The following is a 25,671-nucleotide window of genomic DNA, read 5'->3' on the forward strand; positions in this document are numbered from 1 at the left end:
ATTTGGCCAAACAAATGTACAGAGGACCAAAAGCCACGGAAATGATATGCAGTAGGATTTCTTACAAGAGTAGCATGTTGTGGAAATGGAGAAAATGATTGTTACTCAGTACCTTGCTGCTCTACCCTGCCCCTTCTGGCTTTTATGTGAAGTGTCACCTGTATTAGAAACAAGATTGGGAGGGAGACAAACCATAAGTGACTCTTAATCTCACAAAACAAACTGAGGGTTGCCGGGGGGAGGGGGTTGGGGAGAAGGGGGTGGGATTATGGACATTGGGGAGGGTATGTGATTTGGTGAGTGCTGTGAAGTGTGTAAACCTGGTGATTCACAGACCTGGGGATAAAAATATATGTATATAAAAAATATATGTTTATAAAAAATAAAAAATAAAAAAAAAAAAAAAAAAAAAAAAAAAAAAAAAAAAAAAAAAAAAAAAAAAAAGAAACAACCTTGGTTTTCTAGCAGAGACAGAAGCATAGTATAGGGTGAATGGAAAGTCAAAGATAGCCCCAGAAGGAAAGGACCTGTAACAGAGCTCCCCTTCATCTATTCCAGCACCAACAGAATATGCTTATGGGCATAAATAGAAAGCAAGAATGGGAACTGTATAGAAAGGATTATCAGCAGAGTGCTGGCAACTACAAACAAGGGAATAGAAATGACTTTAACCAAGAGACCTCCATCTATACGTCTCACTTTTATGGGCAATTTTGTAAATATGGTCAAATAAAAAAAAAAAGTTTATAAGGAATCTAATTTTACCAGTGAATATGGGAATATTCAATACATTTATGGAGAGAGCCTGTTAAATTTCACAGAAGTCCATCAAAAGGAGAATGAATGTTGCAGTTGAAGGGACATTGCTTATCCCATCAATAGCTTTACAAAATTGAAATTAGGGGCTAAGGTTATAGAAGGTATCATTTAACTAAGGTTAGACTTTTTGCATCAAATGGGTAATGGAATAAAGTGGCGAAAATGAACAAAGAGGGAGATAAGACTTAATAGAGGAAGACAATAGAACAGGAGAAATTGTCCTAAGGTCCTATCATATCTGTTCAGTATGGAAACACTATGTTGTGCTAAGTTTTAGCTCAGGTAAGCAATCTATTTGAGCTTGATTTGTTGAAACAGTCTATTTGCCCCCCCCCCCAAGCTCAATAATGTGGCATGCTGTCCTGAAAATTTCACCAGTTGACAAAGAATATAGACCCAGCTATTAACGTGAAATTCATAAAAATGTGACCATTTGCTCAACCAGTACAGATTCTAAGCAGTGGCTACAAATCGCCTTAGTTACTTGCCAATAGGATAATAGGTAGGGTTATTGGCCAAATAACCTTTTTGTGCTTTTTCCTCTCCTCTTGTTCACAAATAACCAAGGGCTTTCCTGGATGATACAATAAAATGACCCCTTTAGTAGGTGTTGCACAGCAAATGATATGACGCTCCTTAATTTTTGTATTTTAAACTCTTTCACTATCTGAAATGTGCTTTTATATATATCATACTTTTGGAAGTAAAACCATTTATCCACAAACATAAAATTTGACAATTCTTATTAATGGTATGCATAAGTAGGGAGTTAACCACCCACCTCTTCACTGCAAACAAATAGTTTTTAACGAAATAAAAAAAAGAAAGCAAACTTGTGATTCACATATCAGTCCCTAGCAACTGAACTTGTTCAAAGCAAGTTCTCTTCCACTTCCAGTGGATCTGTTGAAGAAGATAAAATATCAAACAAAGATTTCCATTTGAAATTCAGTAGGTATTTCAGAAGGTAAAGAAAGCACATCATTCAGTTTACTAATTCTATAAATTCTTCTTTCATTTAAAAAAAAAATCTTGGGGGACACCTGTGTAGCTCAGTCCTTAAGTATCTGGCTTTGGCTCAGGTCACAATCCCAGGCTCCCTGTTCAGTGGGAAGCCTGATTCTCCCTTTCCAACTCCCCCTTGCTGTCTCTTTCTCTGTCAAATAAATAAAATCTTCAAAAGAATTAAAATAAAAGAATAAAAAAAATCTTGGGAATGGAAAACTATTCACTTTTTTTAAAATTTATTTTCAGCATAACAGTATTCATTGTTTTTGCACACACCCAGTGCTCCATGCAATCCGTGCCCTCTCTAATACCCACCACCTGGTTCCCCCAACCTCCCACCCACCACCCCTTCAAAACCCTCAGATGGTTTTTCAGAGTCCATAGTCTCTCATGGTTCACCTCCCCTTCCAATTTCCCTCAACTCCCTTCTCCTCTCTAACTCCCCTTGTCCTCCATGCTATTTGTTATGCTCCATAAATAAGTGAAATATGATAATTGACTCTCTCTGCTTATTCACTCAGCATAATCTCTTCCAACTATTCACTTTTTAAGTATTTATTCTTGTTGGAGAGCCTAGAACACTTAAGAAGGCAGACGTTTTTCCTTCAATTCTATCCCATACTCCAAAGGTATTGAAAACATATTCCAAATTTCCTATAAATACAGTATTCTGAAAGTTTAAATTCTTCAAAGAAATATACCCTTCACTGCAGTACCACAAACATACCTATCATTGGGTGAGGGAAGGAAACATCAGATTCCTGTCCACTGTCTCTGCACTATGGCAGAAAGTAAAGGCAAAGAAATCTGTTGTTTTCAGGAAAGCCATCTTTGCAAGGCTGTGGGATATAGAAAAACATTGCTTTAGTACACTTTCCAAATTTTGGATGACAGTCTAGTCACTATGTTCATGAAATGCTCTATTCAAGCATCTGAACAGGGCGAGAAAGACCAATATCTTTCTAAGAGCATGCGGTACCTCTTTTTGTAGGTGTTTCCCATGAACATGTTTGTTAGCTGGAATACAGTCTGTTGGAATTGGCAAAATCCAACTAATTTGTTTAGAACTTAAATTACCCAATGTATTAAAAAATTGTATTGTAGTTGGCAATAATTAGTCATCATTTATTGATATACTGAGTTGGTAAGAGCTAGTATGAAACAGGCAAGAGCTAGTATGAAAGGTAAGAGCTAGTATGAAACAGGTACAATTCAAGTACCATTGTTTGTATCACCCATGACCTACAAAATTAGAGTCCTGAGTATATAAGAAGGCATCATTTAGCTAAGGTTAGACTTATCACTTCAAATGGAAAATGGAGTAAAATGAGAAAAGGAGAGAGGAGATGTTATAGAAGAATTTGCTAGACTTATTAATTGCTAATCAAGTCTTATAAATCTTTAAGCTTTGCAGAGAAAGGGAAAATACTCATTTATTAAAAGATGATTTTAAAATAACTGCTAGTAATCCTCGTACATCTTTGTGGACTGCAATAACTGTGTATGCACTAAGATGAGTTGACAGATGAGTTACACGTTAAAGCAAAGTGAACTGTGCCCATTGGCCTAGGTTGAGAGGAAAGTTTTGTGTGTGTGTAAAAAAAATGTTTCTAAGTCTTCTTATAACCTATACTTCAAATAATTCTTGTTCCTAATTACAAAAGCAGCACATGTTTATTGGGGCAATTGTGTAAAATAGAAAATAAGCTTGTTAACAATTGTACATAGGCTGTGGCTATACAGGTGTTCATTATAGTAAGTATTTTGTATGTTTGAAAATTTTCATAAATTGGAAAACATGGAAAAAACACATATAGGAAAGAGAAATTACTCTTTACCCCCCACTTCTTTTTCTTCTATTTGTCTTCTTTTTTTGGAGGGCAAATTTAAAATACAAGTTAAAGATTCCCTATAACTATTCCAAATTTGCCCTTCAGGAATAGCTATCATATATAGCCCCACGCTTTTTCATATGTATCTGAAAAAGACTTTCATATGTATATACAGTTCTTTAGTTGATAAAAATGGGTATCAGATATATAAACAAATGATACATATAAAAATTTTCTTTCTTATTAGCATATAGTGTATTATTTGTTTCAGGGATACAGGTCTGTGAATCATCAGTCTTAAACAATTCACAGCACTTACCACAAAAATTTCTTGTTTTAGCATTTATTTTTTCAAAGATTTTTATTTCTTATTTGACAGAGACACAGAGAGAGGGGGAACACAAGGAGGGGGAGATCAATGGGGGGAAGCAGACTTCGTGCCAAGCAGGGAACCTGATGTCAGGCTCCATCCAAGGGTCCTGGATCATGACCTGAGCCAAACCCAACAACTGAGCCACCCAGGTGTCCCCTGTTTAAACATTTAAATACATAAACAGACCTTTTTCCAAGTTAGTGTATTAGGTTTTATCTCCTTCTTAGTAGCCAATGGTCTTGACATTATTCACTTCTACAGATGACACAAAATGTATTGACATTCCATATTAATGGAGGCTATTTTCTGTGATTTACTCTTGGAAATAATACTGCAGTAAGAAATACTGAGCATACATCTTTTCACGTCTTTGCTGCTACCTCCCAATATTAGACACCTGGAAATGCAAGTACAAAGTCTTAGGGAGACACATTTACCATTTTGATGGAGATTGCCAATTACAGATTTTTTTTGAAACATTGTAAGAATCCTTTACCGACAGGTGGCAGCCCTCTGAGCCCTGGCCTCTAGCATTGGACAGAAGACTACAATAAATATAATATCAAAAGATGATGATATGGGGTGCCTGGGTGGCTCAGTGGGTTAGGCCACTGCCTTCGACTCAGGTAGTGATCTCAGAGTCCTGGGATCGAGCCCCGCATCGGGCGCTCTGCTCAGCAGGGAGCCTGCTTCCTCCTCTCTCTCTGCCTGCATCTGCCTGCTTGTGATCTCCGTCTGTCAAATAAATAAATAAAATCTTAAAAAAAAAAAAAGATGATGATATATAAGAAAACCAAAGAAGCTACAAATATGTGTTCATGTATCAACTGTATCCCAATAAAGCAAATTTAGAATTTTAGCATTGCAGATAAATAAGCTTTCTTTCAAGGACAAAGGTGTGAGGGAACATGTAGCTCACAGCATCACGTTGTAAGCCAGTCACCACCTTTCTTTGTGACTGTGAAATTATTTTTCTCTGCTGCCTTTTGGTTGCCTTGTTTCCATTAAAAGTGTTTTTTTTTTATTTTTCTGTGAAATTCTTTCTTCTAATATTTTTACCTCCTTCTCACATCCCTCTCTCTGCACCTCCTCTAAAACAAACAACAAACAAACAAAAAAACACAAATAACCCTTCAAACAAAAACAACAAAAAACTGCAGGGTTTGTGCTTTCACCTTTTAAGAAAAGAAATTTAAAAATTGATGATCAGATGTTACAACATAAAAGCCTCGTTTTCATTCTGAGGATGACCTTAATATGTTTTGCCCTAAAGCATACATGGATGGTAGGTGATTGATGGGCTGTGGAAAGCAGAAACAAACTGAGGAACAGTTATCATATCAGAAATAGCAGTATCAGCAGCAGAAATGTCTAAACAGAAGCTGAATGGGCTTTAAAAGCTTTTGAAGCCTCTTTGTTGATCCATCAGTACTATTAATTGGATCAATGCTAACAAGATCCATATTTATATACACTTATCTTTATATTTTGTACTATAAGAAACTTGTATATATGACCTTGCTTAAGACCACCATTTGTGTTCTTTGTATATTTCAAAAAACCTTGGTTCATTGAATAGAAATAGCAAATTTCTGATATAAAGAAACATGCTTTGTTAAATTCTGCATTCTGAAAAATTCTCCATAAAAATGAGTCTTACTCATGCTATCCAGTGCTTACCTGAAAAAGGGCTCTTGGAACATCTTTTTCCTAATGATGATCGTACTCATGGGTTAAGTCAAACTGTCATTATTGTTCTGCCATGTAGCAATTATATTATATAAATCCATATTCTCTTTTGCCTTTTACTCATTATTCATTTGTGAAACAAATTGCCAATATTGAATATTTATATTTTATTCAGGGTATTCTAAGTGGTACATAAATTATTTTAAAATATGACCAATATTTTATAAACTAAGTTTCTCTCTGTGACTGTTAACTTAAGTACATTTTTGACAGAGATATACCATTGATTGGATGAACAAATTATTTTCTCCCTATCCCATGACCGCAAATTGTTCTCCAGACTTTTATTCATGTTGTTTTCTGTTTGTTTGTTCCTTTGGAAAGGAGAACCATGAAGAGAGTATTGTTGAATCATCACACATATAGGCTAACAGAAAAAATCATCTAACAAATATTCCACTACCCCCCTGAAAAAAGATGTTCCCCCACTCTTAATGACCTCAAAAACTTTACTTAGCAAAATAATTACAAAGTGGTTATTGGCATTAAGTGCAAGATTTTAAAATTGCCAAAATGAAACAAGTATTTGATAAACATTTCTGTATAGATGTTTGAAATTACTGTTGATTAAATGACAGTAAAATTAAACAGAATATTTGAAGGCGGAAACATTGTAAATTGGAGATTTTTTAAAAATCTGCCAAATAATACTACAGTTTTTAACATTTTGAATTTATACCTTTAGTATACCTTTAGTTAATGTTTTCATGGAAAATCACAAAATGTTGACAAGAGGTGACTGGTAAATACAGGTGTGCATAGGGGCACCTTTTCCCTCTTCCCACCACTGAAACAGACATACCTTCAAATGAAGCTATTATTGACATAGTTTCTCTAACTGAGGATGGTTTATGATCCCTGTGGCAGGACATAAGTAGTCCAAACATTTTCAGAGGTCCATATTTATGTATATGGCACCAATCTGCCCAGACGTTAAATGGTACAAGAGACAGTATGGCATAATGAAAAGTATCCTAAATAAGAAGTAACAAGGTCTGGGATCAAATCCCTCAGTAGCCTTAGCTTTCCTAAGAGTAATGACCTTGATCAAATCTTCCACCCTTCTGAGCTTCATTTTCCTATTGACAAAATTAATGTGGAAAAGGAGAGGAAATAAATGAACTCACAGAGAGTGATCCAAGAGAGATGTATACATTGTTAAGCACCCCCAGACAATATTTGATGTCTAACCCATTGTCTTGTGGCTAATAAATACTTAATTTACACACCAAAGAAACATTTTCCTGTTTTAAAACAGAGGCTGCAATTTAGTTAGCCAAATGTGGCCTGCGAAGGTCTTTTCTTTGACTCCCACTGGGTTTCAACAAAGTTTTAAAGCAATGGTGAAAACTGAGGAAAAGTCACATCATAATCTGGGTTTGCAACTGCTACTAAAAACCTGAAAATTTTTACCTTGTGACTCTATGGCTCCACCTGGAAGATTTCTGCTAAAGCTGATGAGTTTGGCCTGTTATACATGTTCTCCACAGTGTACACCAGCCCTAAACATGACCCTGACCTTGAGACTGAATGTCAGTTTCCATTCATTTCATGCCTATTTTTATTTTTCATATAATAGAGAATATTTTGTTTTTTCCTTGAGCCTCCTTTAAAAGTAGGGAAATGAAATCCAGCCCTGGAAGATGGCTTGCTTCAAGGTAATGAGCAGGAGCACCTTTGTTTGTGAAAGAGTTTGCTATGCCCTACCTGGTCGTCTTCAGTCATTTACCTTACCTAAAGGCCCCCTTCAGCCCCTGGAGACTTTGTGCCTGCTTGAGAAGATTGTCACCACCATTCCAGAATTAATACAGTAGAAAGATGTCAAAACTACTTAGGATTTGATTTACTAGATTGACTAATGTATAAAGTCATTTAACTCTTCTGGGCTTCAGAGTCCTCTTGTGTACAACAAAAAGCCTGGGCTAAGTGATCTCTAAGGCACCACTCAGCTTCAAATACCATGATGTTAAAGTTTTAATTCTTGTAACGAAGCCTTCATGACATAGCCATCATAAATATATACCCTGTTAAAAGTAGCCATCATGATTTTTCCTCCAACCTAAGGCAGATTTCAGTGACTACATCCATCCATTTTTCATCTTGACAGTATATATTATGGATATCACGCCTTCAAAATGAAAGCACCATTCAAGATTCAACGTGTGCCTTTAAACTGCACTGATGTTGTGCATTTTTAGCCTTGAACAATTTGTCATGACCCTAGCAAGTCCTCTTTGCTGTAAGCTGCACTTCAAGTTCTTTGCTACTAATAGTAGCTAAAGTACTAAATCTCACTAAATGAAGAATCAGCAGATTCAAGGTATTACCAAAAGAAAGCTAATTACACTCTCATAAACCCTGATACAGTTTTTGAATGGAAAACATAAACAAGTGACACACCCCCATCATAATTTCCATTGGACCAAGAGTCATTGCTGGGGAACTTTAAAAATATCAATGCCTTGTTCATATCCCAGAGGTTCTGACTTAACTGGTCTGGTGTGCAGCATGGAAAAAAAAAAATTTAAAGCATCTCAAATGATGCTAATGTAAAAACCCTCATCTAATAAAAATATTGTTTGTAGACTGTGAGCAATAGCCAGGTTACCCAGACAGAAGTTTGAGAATATACTACAGTGACATCAACTTCATCTTTTTCTTAGTGTCTGCTGTTCTGTTCAGAATCTAACATGCTTGATTATATCATGTAAAATTGTTTCCATATTGGACAATGGAGAAGTTTAGGGGTAATTATATATATTTTAGTAACTCTTTGGGGATTATTTTCTGATTTGAGCTAGAGTTTCATGTTAAAGTTTCATCCCAGATTTATTAAGTAGCATAATTTTTATGATGATCTTTGTTTCAAATACTTGACAATAACATCATAGTCTTTTGAGTTAGCTAAAGAAAATGGTATTGAACTTAAATAATTCAAAAGGTTGATCATTAAACTGCATAGATTTTTAGTTTATAGACAGTAAATTCTCCCCCCGGGTCAAAAAAAAAAAAGGTCCAATAACTTCTAGAACACTTACATGAAAACTCTGCCCAAGAGACTCTTCTTTGTTGTTCCATATGTTTAGACATTCTATCTACAGGAGGTAGAAGTGAGAGTTATAAAGGAAGTGACTCCAGAAGTTACCTAGCTCTGCAGTTTTATTTTACAGATAAAAATTTGATGTTCTTTGTTCCAAGTGATTTGTCCCTATTAGTAGATGGCAAAACCAGAATTCCCATCCATATTCTAGTCTAGGATTTCTTCTTCTATACCATCAGAATCCCACAAGTTTACCTCTTTTTTCCATGAAACATCATTCTGCCATTTTTACTTGTCCTAGAATTGTGATGGAACATGATACATATTGATGTGTCTTAAACAATAATACTTGAATGCTGTGCTATCTTTGCATATGATATATACATCCTGATTTAGAAGATAAGTCAGTATAGGTTTACTTGGATTTCTGTATAATTAGCTTCCAAAGTAAATATGTTGATCACATCTTTGGTTGATTATTATGGTCTTCTACTGCTGTTATACTAATACTTTTCCCATCTCCAACTGGCTTTACTTTTTGCAGCTTTGAGCAGTAATTCAGTCCCCTACGCCTCCCTGATTGGCTCTGTGTCCTCCCTCTCTAGCCAAACCACCACTCAGTCCATATATGATAATAACTCTCTCCCACGATTCGCTCGAAAAGGTCTAAACATCTTTGTCTCTTTATTTTCTCTGTTAAAGCACTGTAATGGATGTCTACATCAGTCCATTTCCATTTCCAGATAAGCCTAGAGTCTGTTGTGCCTTTGCATTTCCATTCTTGTCATTGGGGGTGCCTCATCTGGATAAGATCACTTTAATTAAGATTACTTTAATTGTCACCCACCTACTCCCTCCACAGAATGTAAATTAGTTTGATTCCACCATTTATATGGAAAAGTTCCAGAAGTGGGCTTCAACATTTTGGTCCAAATACCTAATTATATCTGCAAGAAAGAGTTTCTATTTCTAAGCCAACTCATTTTTATGAGACCTTCCATTAATATTGTAGTTGACTGGAAGCTATAAACACTAAAACACCACCTATTATAACCTTGTATTAAAATGATTATCTGGTAGAAGCGAAAGAGATTTTTATTTAACTTACCAGAACCATTGATAACTTGACATTTGAGATCATGGAACTTACTGGGTGGCTTTCAATAAATGGCACAATTTCTAAAATGCCCATAAAACAATCACATGTCTTGCTGACTTAATGGTCACCATTCCATAACCTAATACCTTCCAAAGAATCCCAGGACAGCAGAATGTCAACATGGCCTCCAGTTTGAGCTCCTCCCCCATTCTTTTTCCTTTTCAGAGTCTTCCCTGGGGGCATGCTAGTTCAAGTTTTTCTAGCCAGCTGGAATTTTTATCCCAAAGACATGAGTCAGCGATGTTCTCTCATGGTACTCTTTAAAATTTAATAACAGAGAAATAGAATGTACATCACATGAAAAGTGAGAAAATAGTGGAAAGACACAGGAATCACCAAAATTAGTGGTGGATTATTTTAAACAGAATTTGTGAAACTAATATCACTTCAGCTGGCAGACTGAACTAAGATGTGCTGTCCCTGTCACTGCTTTCTTTCTTTATCCACCCCCTTTCCCTCCCTGTCTTTATACCCTCTAGTCACTCTCCTACTTTCATTTCCCATTTGTGGACAAAGATGTTTACACCTGAAGTAGATTGTAGGTTTTACTGGTGGTTGACTAATGGGGACCTGGGGCAAATACCACAAAGCTGTTAATGTGGCCATTTATAAGGGTCCAGGTGAAGGCCATAACCCCAACCTCTACAATCTGCTACTAGTGGAAACATTTTTGAACCTCAGTTTGGTGTCTGATTTTGTCATCAGTGATTATAGTCTATGAACTGTGGTGCATGTCATTCTTGGTGTCCATATTTGCATGTGAATGTCAGTCTCCTCCAGGTCTGTGAAATATTAAAGCAATCTTAATCAAGTCTCAATGTCTAGTGAATCCTGTAAAAACTTACATTTTTATCAGTCCTTTAAAAAAAGTATATCAGACTATCCATTTCATTTTTTTTAACAATTTCTATTTTATTTTATTTACATCATCATTTCCTTTGCAGGTTCAGATGATTCCGGTTACCCTGGTAACCTTCATTCTTCAAGTTAGTTTTCCTTGATTATGCATAAATCACTTTATGTTTCCTATCAAGCTACTACTCTTCCCCTTTTAGGCCTTTCTCAGTATCTGTTTTCTTAGTTCACTTTACACCATTTAATTCCACACGATTTCCATTTCACACAGTGCAGGAGAAGGAGTTTGAAATGACATAACAGTCATTACTCAAAGCAGAAGTTGACATCAAGCCCGACTGTCAGTTTTCTCCGCTAGCTAACTGCATCGATTCATAGCACAATAACGCTTTCTTTTACACTAGGAGTGTTAGTTTGCGGATTATGCTTGGTGACTTTTCATTTGGCTACAAAATTCATCCTTCCAGAGCATGTCCTGCTTTGAGTAACCAAACTATCTGCCTGCTTCCTCACATTAAACATCTTTACTACTCACATATTTCAGGCCATTTCTAACGATAGTATTCTCTGTATTTTGGAAGAGTCACCATCATTTTCATTTGTTTTCAAATGTGTTTCTTCTTTCCTTTTAATAGGTATGGCTAGCCATCCTCCAATTCCTATCTTGGAACTTGCAGATCACATTGAAAGGTTGAAAGCAAATGACAACTTGAAGTTTTCCCAGGAATATGAGGTATTTCAGTGCTCTTATCCTTGAAAGTAATTTCAAGAGTTGTCACCCTCTTCTTTTTTACTATATTCTTAAAAACTGACTTCATTCGTGTTTTTTTTTTCTTTTAAATATGACACTGAATCAGATAGAAAAGTTGATAGTAAATAGGTAATTGTAATCAATATAGTAGTTGTAGTTTTAAGATGTGTCGAATATTTTATATTCGGTCTTACTTAATGAGGTTGATTTTCTTTTCTGGTTTTAACTTCATAGGGTATATTGACTTGATAAGCTTCTTTGTATACCAGATGGGTGCTAAATATTGAATGAATTAATTCATGGCCAGAAGCCTCCTTGAAAAAGAGAGATGACAGGGAATACGTCAATTTCTCTGTATAGTTTTCCTTGACCTGAAAACCCTTTAATAATGTACACACACATGGATATGCATTATTTTACCCTTCAGTCTTAAAATAATGCTAGAATTAATATTAAGATCATAATATATTCCTGGAAAGTTGCCTATTTAGTATCTTAAAATATAGTATACTTATATAATATCTTAAAATTCCAGAATCCTTGTAAGTTCTGTGTGAGTTATTGATGAAAATGAATGAAAAGTCTTCATATATTTGTGTGTATTTGGATATTGTGGTATTTATCAAGCAGAAAATTTTTAAACTAGATATTTCTGGCATTCCTCAGTAACAGGAACTCATACTGAGACCAGCTCATGAAGTGATAACTGAGCCACCATTATTCTTTTTGTTCAAATTTGACTTAGCACAAGATAAAAAGGTACCAAAAAAAGTCTTTTCGTTGTGCCAAACAACAAAAGGTTGTTGGGCACCTGAGCAGTCCAAATACTGCCATAACAAGTTTCTATTGATTTGCTTAATAGGAAAGTCTAAAACACATCCTTGTTACCCCTCTTGGTTTTTCTTGTATCAGCTTTTTTTTTTTTTTCCAAGTTTTTATTTAAATTCTCATTAGTTAACATACAGTCTATTAGTAGTTTCTGGTGTAAAATTTAGTGATTCACCACTTATATACAACACCCAGTGCTCATTGCCACAAGTGCCTATTATATCAAATTTAAATGTGGCTTTTGAACTAGGTGATCTCTTAGTTCCTACCACTTCTAATATTTCTAAAGGATTCTTTTTTTAAAGATTATTTATTTATTTATTCCAGAGAGAGAGAGAGAGAGAGAGAGAAAGATATTATGTGTGTTCAACTGTGCACACTAATGGGGGGAGAGACAGAGGGAGAGAATCTTCAAGTAGACTCCCTGCTGAACATAGAGCCCATTGTAGGACTCCATCTCAGAACCCATGAGATCATGGCCTGAGCCAAAACCAAGAGTTGGGTGCTCAATTAACTAAGGCATCCAGGTGCCCTGAGTTCTAACATTTTCCCCTTTCAGAGAGAACCTCTAAGAGGATCCCCATCCTCAAGTGGCTAGATGGGTATCAAGTATGTGAAGAAGATCCATGTAAGAAAATCAAACAGTGGGGCCTGGTTATTTACATGGACTTTCTGAAGTCTTCATATTGTCAATTTTTCATTATTTTAAATTATTGTGCTAAACAAAACATATCTGTAGCCCTATAGACCTCTACCCTTAATATCCAGATAGCCTTTTTATTCTATTTGAATATCCAACATTTTTGTCAACTATTCAGTAGAACACAAAGGTACTATATTTTTCTGATTTGCTAAAATTCTGTTCCCAGAATTCATAAGAATACTTGTAATTTTAGGAAACACACATTGGATTGTGAATTGTGTTATTTTCTCAAATTGTCTGCTTCTTACTCCTTCCCTGTTCTTCTTGGTCATAATGGCTATTTTTAGATTATGTAGTTTTTTAAAAACGGTTTCTGTAGGTTCTAGTTTAGGGCTTAAGGCTGCAAATTGAGTTTAAAAAAGAAAAAAAGAAAACAAAGCAGATGATATGTGCTACCTGAGACAACATAAAAAAACACTTAGAAATCTTTTACCTTTTCAACCTTCTCTTTATTGTTATCATGGCTCTTCTTATTCTCTTGCTATATGCTATTTTCTTCATGGCCCCACTTTAATACTTGATTTGAGATTTTGGGTGATATAATGGGTTAAAAAATTAAAAATTGATAGCTAAATCTAAAAATCAATAATTCACGCTCTATCAATATAACTTTAAACCACAGACAATATTTGCATCATTCATGAAATCTGTTATATACATTCACTACAGTTACCAGTTTCCTTCTAAAATGGAATTTCTCTAGAAATACCACACATAAAGATACTGTAATGGTATTCATTTAGCCTTTAAATCAGAAGTGCTCCTTAAAAGTAGTTATGAACTGCATGCTGCCAATGTTCCCATTAAAAACTCCCCCAGTAGCCATTGACATGATAGCCCACACTGACTTTTCACCATTTATCATGACGATGGTCTGTGATTAAAGCTCCCTGGGCATGAATTGACTCTACTGTGCCTTAACAGCCATGAAGGAGATATTTAAGTGTTTTATTCATCTGTGATAATAAGATAAAGACCTCTATGTAATATTTTAGGCCACAGAGCAACACTTCCAAAAAAATTTTATTTTACTTTTTATCTTTCATATAAATCTGAATAGATTTTTTAAGCTAGTTTTTAGTGAAGAAAATGGAAGAAAGACAAGGCACATTATCTTCAAACATCAAATTATTTTGGCATAATCACTGTGAATTAATGATTACTCAGACCTCTCAAGAGGCATGAAACTACATTTTTTACTCTAAGACTGAAACAGAGGTTAGAGTCATGGAGGCTGTTTACATTGATTCTGAGGTCAGAATAGGAGGAAATAGATTAAGATTACCCAGCATTATTAGATCATGTGAGAACTTCCTTTATTGTAAAGGAAATTGGGCTCAGACATTGAATTTAATGACACCTGGGAAAAAGAACTTGAGAAATTAGTAACAAGAACACTCCATCTTGGAAATATTTATAAACACTTCTGGTTTCCATTTTCTGATATGTGGCTATAAAGTTTCAGTAGAATTTAAGTAGCCAGAATTTGAGGATGCAATCTAGAATGCAGGGAGTAAAGTTTTCCCGAAAGTTGGTATCTGTCAAAGTCATTGCATTAGCTGTTGAATCTTTGAACTGTTTCAGAATAGTATGTATGGGTCTCACCAACCAAAGGCTTAGCTAATGACTGTGAATCTTTTGGAAGTGTAATTAAAATTCAGATTTCTGGTCCTAACACCATGTATGCTGGTGCAGTAAGTCAGCCATGATAACCAGGAATGTCTGTTTTATTTATTTTTCCCCTTTCATCGAGATGTAATTGACATATAACATTTTACTACTTTGGAGTATACAACATAATGATTTGATATATATGTATGTGTGTGTGTGTGTTTGTAATACACAGTGAATATTGCAATTAGTTAGCATCTATCACCTTACGTAATTACAAATTTTTCTTATGGGAACTTTTAAGATCTATCTTCTTAGCAACTTTCAAATGTAAAATATTATTTACTCTAGTCATCATGTTATACAATATGTCCCCAGGACTTATTTATTTTATAACTGGAAATTTGTACCTTTTAACCACCTTTAACCCTTTTTGCCCTATCTCCCCACTCCACCCCAACCTCTGGCAGCTACTGATCTGTTCTCTTTCTGTGAGTTTGTTTTTTTAAGATTTCATGTATAAGTGAGATCATACTTATCTTCCTCTCTGCTTATCTTTCTCTGTCTGACTTATTTCATTTGGTATATAGCTTTCAGGGTCCATCCATGTTGTCACAAATGACAGAATTTCCTTCTTTATTATGAATGAAATATATATATAACTGCTCCAGCAGTTTGTATAAAGGGGGAAAAGAGGAGTTGGCTTTATTTATTATAAATTATCTACTACAGATTTATGTATTATGATAGAGCCAAAGGCTAACAATATAGATATGCCTCAAGAACTGTTGTCTGGATTTCCTGACATCCTCTTTGAAGTTTTCATCCTTGTGTTTTTATCTGGACTGACTTCATTCTTCCCCTTGTTAGGCCAACTTCTTTTGTCTCTCCCATCCACATATAGAAAATATGACCTCTGATCATGTTTCCATTAACAAAGCATGCTCCTGAAGAAACACACCTTTTTTTTTTTTTTTCCAGTCAAGTTCCAAATGCCAGAGAACAAACTCTGAACTCCAGTTAACTCAGTTTGTTATGGAAGCACATATGAGGACATAGCTACTAACAGTCCACCCATGTACAAATTCCTCCTTCCTTGGATTAGAAAGAGGGAGGTTACTATGGAAAGGGGCTTGTGAGCTGGGAGGAAGAACCAATAATTATCGACCAAAGCATTACAAAAAAGCACTATGCTAAGTTATGGGAGGAATACAGAAGTTATAAGAAACCTTTACTTCCAAGAAGTCTAGCAGGCAAAATCAAATATATACATGCAAAAGTAATAAAAAGAACACCAAGTTGCTAATCTCAAATACTAATGGAATGAAATGGAATGCTGTTGGGATTCAACAAAGATCAGAGTGAGAGGAGGAACTGGGAGTAGCATTGAAGAAAAGGTAGTTTTGGTAGTGGAACTAGGAAGAAAAAGACTGAGGACCATTTTGTGGAGGGAAGGATCAAAGGTACCTTTAAAGATGCTCTGTAGTTTTATGTTCAAAGTATTTACTACAAAACAGCAGCATTCACATCACTGGGAGCTTGTAGAAATGCAGAATTTCAGGCACTGTCCCAAACCTACTGAGACAGAATCTGCATTTTAACAAGACACCCTAATGTATGTAGAGTCAGGGGAAGCACTAAGGATACTTGCTATGATGGAGCAAATTGTTTCTTGTGGAGAGTAGGGTGAAATGAAGTCAGGAAAGTAAAGAGGGCCAATAATTCTAATGAGCTTTCGTTGCCAGACTTACCATTGGCAAGGCTGGGTGGATTAATGGTGGAAAGAATATGAATGTGGGCTTTGGACTCAGATAAATTTGTATTCTGATTGAATACTTGGTATGCCTGTAGCTTTGCACAATGATATAACCCTATCAGTTTCTCATCTGTAAAATCTGTTGCTATGAGAATTAGGGAATATGTGTGTATATATGAGTGAATTTCAGGACACACATGCAGTGAGTGTGTTTGTGTGTGTGTGGGTATGTGTGTGTGTAAAAGAAGGGGGTCAATAATGACAGCTGAAAAGTTGTACTATTTTTACATAACTGATGAAAGATTTTGTAGAGAGGTAATTTTATGCATTTATTAATAAATTGTGTTAAGTATGCTCCCTCATTGAACAGACATGTCATTGAATGACAGACATGTCATTGAACAGACATGTCAATGAAAAATTATAATAAAATATGATCAGTCCTATGCCAAAAGTGTTTCACAGTATGATGAGAATATAGAGCACACTTGCATGGCGGTTTATTGGAAAATTAATCTGTCGGCAATGTATATAATGGAAATAAAGGAGAAACTGGAGACAGGAAGAACAACTAGGGGAGTGTAAATCGATTCTTACATTCAAATTCAAATTACTTAAACATGCAAATAGCATTGTTAGAATTCTCACTTCTGCACACTGGTGCCACAATCCTTTGTACTGTGAGAAGTAAATGACTTGGAAACAGCCTTATCTCTTGGTTATATAGATAAGTCCCTTCTTTTCTACAGCATTGGTTCACTGTTGACTGGTTGTATTTGCTCCACCCCCATTGGTCAAGACCCCTACCAGAGGCATCCCAGTGGTAACTAGCAACAAAAGTTATAACGTCAGAGATGTGAAACCATCTCCCAATTTGGTCTTCAAGTTGCAGTTCCCCATAGAAATAATGCCCAATATCAAAACTTCAGGTATGATGTACTGCAGGTACATTATAAATTTTCTACCTGAATCGAGGCAATAACCTCCTTTTAAATATAGTCACAACTTCACATTTCTTTCCAAGTTCCTAACAGCTGACTTACAAATAGACATAGTTTCCCAACATCTAATTTAAAATTAATCATCACTACCTCTTTGAGTAGTGTTTCTTAAACACACACATTAAAGCTAGTCTGAAGAGCAGTCTTTTTGTTGGAATGAGAAGCAACGTTGTTGCACAGAATGAGAAACTGTGATTCTCAAAGGCTTACCTTTGACCTATTTTGTTCTCACCACAAAAGCCCAGTCCCAGCGTCGTTGCCGCCATCTCTGGATGTGATTATCTTTATCTCAGCGCTCAAGTGTCCTCCACCATTTAACATCCAGATGGGCTGAGGTTGTCTTCCTGGGCTCATGGTAACACTCTCACATCTCCTGTCTGCACAGATGATAGTGAGCCTTTTATCTGAAGCATTCCAGATAGCTTGTCCTGTCTTTCTGGTTTAATAGCAGCATGTATGTGGCACCTTTGTCTAGAAGGCTAAAATCTTCACAACACTCTAGTGAGACAGGTAACAGAAGATACGTTCTTTCCTTCATGAGTAATGAAGTATATCAGGACAGTGCAAAGAACATATATATATAGACATTAAAAAACGTTGCTTGTGTCATCTTTTTAAGTGCTGAGAGCTGAAATAGACCACAGAGACCATGTGGTTGAAACTTTCCATCTCAGAAGTAAAGAAAAAGAGTTGAGAAGGGAGTAACTTGCTCAAGGTCATACATGTGCCTGGAATATGTCTGAGCCAGGCCACAAACTTCCTTCTTATTGTTAAAAGGATACTGTACCTTAACCCACCTGCTCTAAAGACCTAAATATTTTACTATTTGTTTCTTACTGTGGCCTGGTTTACAGAGTCCAGAAACCTAAGTCTTCAACTAGATCAATATTTATACTGAAAATTTCTAAAATGTCATGGGTACTAGCTTATACTTCATGCCTATTCCTGGGAAAACCCAGAGGTTTTCCTGACATGCTTCGTATGGCATTTCTTTTCTCCATAGACCATTTCTTCATTCCCAGTGGTAAATATTATATTTCTTTATAGAAGGACAAAATTGTCATCAAAAGAGGAACCACAGAAGAGAATATTCTATTTTCCCTAGAAATAGGCTTTTGGTATATTTGACCGTGTTTGCCAGAGTGAGGCCTGAATGTAGGGCTAAAGCCTTCATTACTGAATGTTTCATAAGCCTCCAAGCATTCTTAATGCAAAACCACTTGTCATTTCTGCTTTCAATTAGTTCATAATTTATGTGTAAACTCATGAGGATGGACATGCATTAGAGCATTACACAGATAAAAATAAAAAACTGGACACACACACACAGACTTTTTCCCAGCTTTGAAAGCACTGTAACTTTCTAAAGTAAGAAAGTAGTATGACAGAGATCTGTTTTCATTTCTTATGTAAAGTTGAACAGTAGAATAGACCGGGGAAAAGCCTTCATCTTTAAACATTACTGACACATGAGCCACATGAGATAAGTTTTTTTTTTTTTTTAATTTTGAGCAAATTATGGTAGTTTGTGTAATGGAATGAGAAAAAAAAAAGATTTCATAAAATAAAAAGTAGTAACACTTTTTTTATACTGGGACAGATGAACCAACTGCCTTCATGGGGATGAAAGGATAAGTTTATAATTCCAAGGTAGAATCTGAGAGCTTGGGTGAGAGCTTGGGTGAGAAAGGTGTTACCCATTCCCTTAAGTACATTTTCCATATTGGGTCCAAACCCCTCGACTGCCATTCAGAGCCCTCTGCTCATTGAGCTAACGATGGGAATAGTGTGGCACAGTGGCTAAGGGCACAGGTACTGGCATCAGCCTGCCTTCGGTTGGCCCCTGGATCAAGCTATGTGACCTTATAATTGAACCTCTCTATTTTACTTTTTTCATCTCTGCAAAGGAAGTAATCATAGTACTTACCTCCTATGTAATTAAAAATAAATTGATACACATGAAATACTTAGCAGAGTCCCTGATACAAGTGCTTATTCATCTTAGTAGTTGTTTCATCAAATACATACCATCACTTTTAAGATGCACATCAATTTCAGAGATGTTAAAATATGAAAAAAAAAATTCCTGTATTAGGACTCCGTGAAACCTTGGACTCTTCCCATCCCTCCCATTGGTCAAATCCATAGGACTTGGTTGATTTTGGTAAAATAAACAATACTAAGAGAAGAAAAAGGAAAGAAAGAAAGAAAAAAAGCAAGCAAGCAAGCAAGCAAACCTAATTTATTGCAGTGTAATTAGCACTTACTATGCTGCCTTTTATTCAGATCATCCCGTGTTAGAATATAAGCTTCTCCTGGTCAGGTGTTTATGCTTTCTCGCATGCCGCTGGCCACACAGTGGCAAGCCCACGGCTGGGCATGCAGCAGATTATTAACCAAAATGTGTGTCTGGATCAATTTCTCACTAAATTTACAGTTCACAGATACTTTTGTTATGATCACAATTGCTAGTACCGGCAACAGGAGCGAAAAGAACAAAGAATGTCTTTCTCTGAAAAGAGCTGCTTCTCTCAGTTGACATCCCAGCTGATGTAGCAGCACTGAAGCCTTATTTCAGAACTTTTCTCTCAGAAAATAGACTGTTTTTCTCTCTAGACAGTATAGAAGGGAATACATTTTAATACAGACCCCCTTAGATTTAACACAAGACTACCTACTGATTAAACTCCCACTACAATTTTTTATAGTAAAGACGGGCCTGCCAGTTGCCAATCTAAGAAGACGGGGTTTTTTGGTTTTGCGTGTTTGTTTTTGTTTTTTGGTTCATAGCTAGGAACCAGCTTCACCAAGTAAGATACAAAAGTACACAGTCCCTTCTCAGCCAGCTACCATTCTGCATCTTGTAAACAAATGTAGTAGGACACAAAGAAACAGCAGTCCACCTTAGAAGAAACACATCCCAAACCAGGGTGTGTTTATGTGTTTAGTCTTTTATTCTCTTTGAACTTCTGTACTTATTACAACTTAAATTGCAACCAAACCAAATTTTCAAGTTTCAAAGCTAATTTTTGTTTGAACTTTTAAAATATTTTTGTGCTCAATTTTTTTTTTTAATTTCAAATGTTTTCCTTACCAATATTAAATTCCCTATCTTTCATACTTGGACCTTTAATGTTTTGTTTTTCTTTCTTTCTTTCTTTCTTTCTTTTTTTTTTCCTTCTGGGACTCATGCTCATCTAGAGGGAAAGTCCTATAACTCCAGTTTTGTTTCTCAATCACTGTTTGCACACAAGTTCACCATAACTAATTGGCCCCTGACCATCACTGGACATTGTCCAGATCGTCTTTCCACCTGCTCCCATGTGGAGCTCAAAGCTCTCAGGAAACAATTAATCCTGAAGTATTTCTAGTGCCAAAACAAGCTTTCAACTTCAAAGAAACTGTAGCAAGAACTAAAAAAGAGGCTATTTTTTTTTTCGTGGTATTTTGATTTTAAAATGGAGTTGCAGTTTTAGGGCCAGAGTGGTGTGTTCATGGAGAGAGAAACAGTATCAGATGCTGGGGAGAGTGTTGGAAGTCAAGAAAAATAAGGCTCATACTTAGACTCTGCCAGTTAGTCATTGTGCTGTTCTACTCGGAACACGTGACTTCACCTCTTGTGGACTGAGTCTCTCTTACTTAAGATGAGGATATTAACCTACTCATAAGGTTGTTATGACAATGACTATGTGTCAGGTGCTTTGCTTCTTTGCCTTTCTGTACAAAGCAGACTCATAGGAAAGAGTAGTGGCCCTCAGTACTGTGAACTTTAAACTCAAGACCTACCTGTTAGTCATTTAATAACACTGCATTTTTTCCCAAGTTGTTTTATTTGTATAAGAGTCCCTTCTTCTTTTCCCAAAAATGGACTGTATGAAAGCAATTAGAAGGTGAGCAGTGATGAAGATGGACGGTGATTATGATATTTGCATGTTCTTTTCCTATTTTGTATGTAATGGAATTTCTGGAAGTTAAATCCACACAAAGTACCCAGAAAAGCTCATTTTCACTGAGGAGTAGAACCTGCCTTGGGTCTCTGCTATGAATCCAAATGCCCTTAGACAAGCTGTTTAACTCCCCTAATCTCAGTTTCCTTATTTATAAGAGAAGCAGTTGGAATGCCTTCATCTGTTTGATAAACATTTACTGGAAAGTAAGAAAAAAAAAGTCAAGAAACAAGATTTGTTCTGGGTAAGTCCATAGTCTCCCAGAAAAAAACAAAAACAAACAAACAAACAAACAAACAAAAAACAGAGGAAAAAAGTGGTAATTATATGACATGGTGATGGTGGGAGGGGAAATTTTAAGAAGGGACAGTACTGAAGAGTTTTTCCAGAGAGCATGCAAGTTAGACTCACTGAAGTTTGCTAGGATTGCAAGATCCCAGGCTAAAGGAGATGCACACGCAAAGGCATGGAGATGAGAAGGGACATGGCTTATTCAAGGGACTCCAGTGAGTTCTGTGCTTGTCACTTCAAAATCAGGGTCATGCTGCTCAGAGGTGAGACAGGAAGGTTGATTACACTCTTGAAAAGTAGTAACATCAGCACTAAGGAGTCTGTGCTAGGTGATCTTAAAAGTACTCTCACGTCATAGAAATGATTTCCTGTCTCTACTACTAAAGCTGTAACCCCCCCCCCCCCAAATCAAATGAATCCATCTATTTCTATGGCACTCATGAACACAGCTTTGGAGAGAATTTGAACAATGCTGCAGGAAGGGATTGGGGCCAGGAGAGCCTATTGCTGCCCCACATAATAGGAATGTCTTTACTTATTTCTTTTTAGATGTAAAAAAGTGTGGTAGTATTATTTGCCATGATTTTTTTTACTCTAGTTAAACAGTTGGTCATTCTACGTGAAAAAAAAAAAAAAATTGTTGACCATGCCACCATGTTGGGGAGTACAGAGAGGATGAGAGAAAGATGTGAGTGTTAATACATTATATGAACTTATGGATTTAGCAATGCCTTGGGAAGCAGTCTTTTAATCATCACAGACATAGCATTTGGTGTATTTGGCTTTGACTAAAAAGTTCAGACATGCAGCATAATCAGAAGTGCGTTATTTCTCACTTACTAAGTATGTTTCCTTGATAGTGGGCATTCATCTGTCATTTAAGCTCCAGCCAGAGGCTCATGGAGATTCTTGATTTAATTCACTCTAAGTCCCCTCATCCACTCCCCCTCATCCCCTTATTTCTCCTCCTCCATACCCCTCTCCTCATTCCCTCCTATCCCTTCCCCCATCCCCTCCCCCATCCCCTCTGTCTCTAATTCCCTTCCCCTCTCTCTCCCCACCTCCCCACTTTCCCCCTTCTTCATCCCTCTCCTCTATTCCTGTCTGCAAAATATTCCTTCATACCTTCGTCTTTGGTATTAAACTAAATAACATTTTAATATTATGGTGATAATGTTACCTAGGGCTTCACAGTCTAGAAAGAGCTTTGCAGCAATAATAATGATAGCAAATGTGTATAGCACTTACCATATGGCAGACATTCTTTGCAACATGGTACATATATTAACTCATTCAGTTCTGCCAAGTAGGCACTATTAGTATCCCTGTGTTACAAGAGAAGGGACTGAACTGAAACTCAAGGAAGTTAAGTAACTTGTCCAAGGCCATACAGCTGGTAAGTGGCAGCATGGGGATATGAACCCACATGGCTTCATTTCAGAGTTATGTTCTGACCACTATAAATAGTTACCTTTGGTGTTTCTTCCCACAACCATTTTCATTATGGTCTTAAAATAAGACATTTTATGTCATTATCCACTAAAATGGTTGCATAATATTCATGAGTATTTTCTGGTCCCAAATAAGACCTATGAACCTAAATTTCTTTTTTTTTTTTTTTTTAAGATTTTATTTATTTGACAGACAGAGATCACAAGTAGGCAGAAAGGCAGGCAGAGAGAGAGAGAGGAGGAATCAGGCTCCCTGCTAAGCAGAGAGCGTGATGTGGGGTTTGATCCCAGGACCCTGGGATCATGACCTGAGCTGAAGGCAGAGGCTTTACACCACTGAGCCACCCAGGTGCCCCATTAGCCCAAATTTCTGATTGATATAATTTTATTTTTGTTTTTCAATATCATGAACATTTTTGAACAACAAAAAAGGACTTGGTTTCCTTTGGGTAAGAAACTTTATAACCAGTCTCCCCCTTATGTTCTTTTTTATTTGATTGTTTTTTTAAATTAGCAAGTTTAAAAATGATGTAAGGTTATAGTTTATACCTGAAAACAACAACAAAAACCAGCAATGCACTCTAATGGACTAGAAATCATCAATTCACCAAGTTGACTCTATAAATTTTCCTACATAATGGTGACAGCATTTGTTTTCTGATCTTGACCAATTCCCTGGGTAAATAAAGTGGAAAGAAAGCAGAAGCAAATGTTGGAAGGATTGGAAGATATAAAGACCCAGTTTTAACTCTCTGAGAGAGTTGTTAATATTGACTTGTTCTTGTCTTGACATTTTAAACTATAGACCAGAGTCTACTTACTTGTTTTAACCTGACTATTAAAAGAAGTGAAGACTTACATTGACAAAATGCCCTCTTCTCTACATATCACCAAATTTCGACTTAATTTAGATAAGACCCATGCATGATGAAAGGAAAACTTGTTCACTACGATAAACTTTGTAAATATATTAAACCTATATAAAGTGTCATTTTGCCTAAAGATTTTTAAAAACATCTTTCATCTGTGCAAAATCCTGTTTCAAGTTTCTACAATTTAATTTCATATAAAAGCTGCTAAATGATTTGAGAAGATAGAATGTTAACCTCACAATCCAAAGTTTGCCATATTTCAAGATGGAAGAGTTATAAAAACACTTTGCCTACTTACATTTCTTTCCATTAGTTTCAGGGTGCATTGTTGTTGTTGTTTGTTTGTTTGGATTTGTTTTTGGTTTCTTTAGCTCTAGCTTTGATTTCTGTGAAATTGAACAGTATGCCAACTAGCATATAATAAGCTAGATTGACAAGGCAGAAGTTTGGCTTCAGATGGATGATCGCACTAGGTAACCTTTTTAGATTCTCTCTTTGTCTAAGCCTGGAATTCTGATTCGCTGATTACTACAAAACACAACTAAAAGTACAGATTATAAAGATGAGGTTCTGAAGCCCAGTTTCCCTTTTTGTTTTCTCATGGTGGTAATGCCTCTACCCACTCCTCACAAGCTTAAGTCCAATCTCTTCTGTTGGTGTTCTATAAGTCGGGAGTGCAGACGTGGCTGAAGTGATTGAGAAACCGTAATTAAGATGGTTAGTGAACAGTGAAATGCTGCCTCCCTTTGTATTAAGAGCAGTTAGGGTGCTGCATTAGCAAAGGTAGGAGAACTCAGTCTGGTCCCCCCCGCCCCCCGTGGTAATTAATTGACCTCCTTGTCATCAGTTGAGACATGAGGAGAATAAAAATTTTCAGCCTAGGTATTGGAGTTGGTAGGTGTTGCTGTGCAACTGGGCATTGATTTCCTTTTTTGTTCTTTTCTATTCCTTTCATATTGATCCTCCCTGTCACAGCTCACGGATTCTCCCATTATCTTACAAAAGGGGAAAAAAGAAAGAAAACTGTCCCAAAGTTTCAGAGGTTTGAATTCCCTTTCATAAAGTTTCCACTGTGGAATTATATTTGAGGATTCCTAAAATCTTTGAATCTAGTCCACCCCTCTTTTTTTGCCCCCTTTTTTTTTCCTGGGAAAAAATAAATGATATGGCTGAATGAGATGTGGCTGAAATCATCTAACCAGTTTTGCATCTAACGTTATGCAAAAGCTGATTTTTTTTAGGTAGACTTCCTAGACAAAAACAAACTGATGAATAAAGGGGGAAGTTTTCTGTAAATAAAGCTATAGTCATACAGATTAAACTTAGGTTATTTAGAAACATCAAAGAAGCTTTGTTTCCTATATGAGTACCCAAATCAGAAACAGTACTAGAAATTTAGGTGGCTATCAATTATTTGATAAAAGGTGATTTCTATTTATTGAAAGGAACAGTGGTTCTTTTTTTTTTTTTTTTTTTTTTAAAATTTTTTTTTTTTTTTTTTTTTTTAAGATTTTATTTATTTATTTGACAGAGAGAAATCACAAGTAGACGGAGAGGCAGACAGAGAGAGAGAATGAAGCAGGCTCCCTGCTGAGCAGAGAGCCCGATGCGGGACTTGATCCCAG

General features: G+C 36.2%; 1 protein-coding gene across 40 annotated transcripts in view; it reads left to right on the forward strand.

The window, feature by feature from the left end:
• Positions 1-25,671, forward strand: part of PTPRD (protein tyrosine phosphatase receptor type D) — a 2,315,363-nt gene that overhangs the window by 2,194,379 nt on the left and 95,313 nt on the right. For 25 of the 40 annotated variants that reach the window (XM_059143037.1, XM_059143036.1, XM_059143035.1 and 22 more), the window contains 2 exons: positions 10,925-10,966; positions 11,471-11,568. In XM_059143037.1, the coding sequence (XP_058999020.1) occupies positions 10,925-10,966; positions 11,471-11,568 (140 nt within the window). The remainder of the gene's footprint in view (positions 1-10,924; positions 10,967-11,470; positions 11,569-25,671) is intronic. The other 15 variants (XM_059143050.1, XM_059143052.1, XM_059143057.1 and 12 more) reach the window with 1 other exon arrangement.

This window comes from Mustela lutreola, chromosome 12 (genome assembly GCF_030435805.1).
Source record: "Mustela lutreola isolate mMusLut2 chromosome 12, mMusLut2.pri, whole genome shotgun sequence".
Taxonomy (NCBI): domain Eukaryota; kingdom Metazoa; phylum Chordata; class Mammalia; order Carnivora; family Mustelidae; genus Mustela; species Mustela lutreola.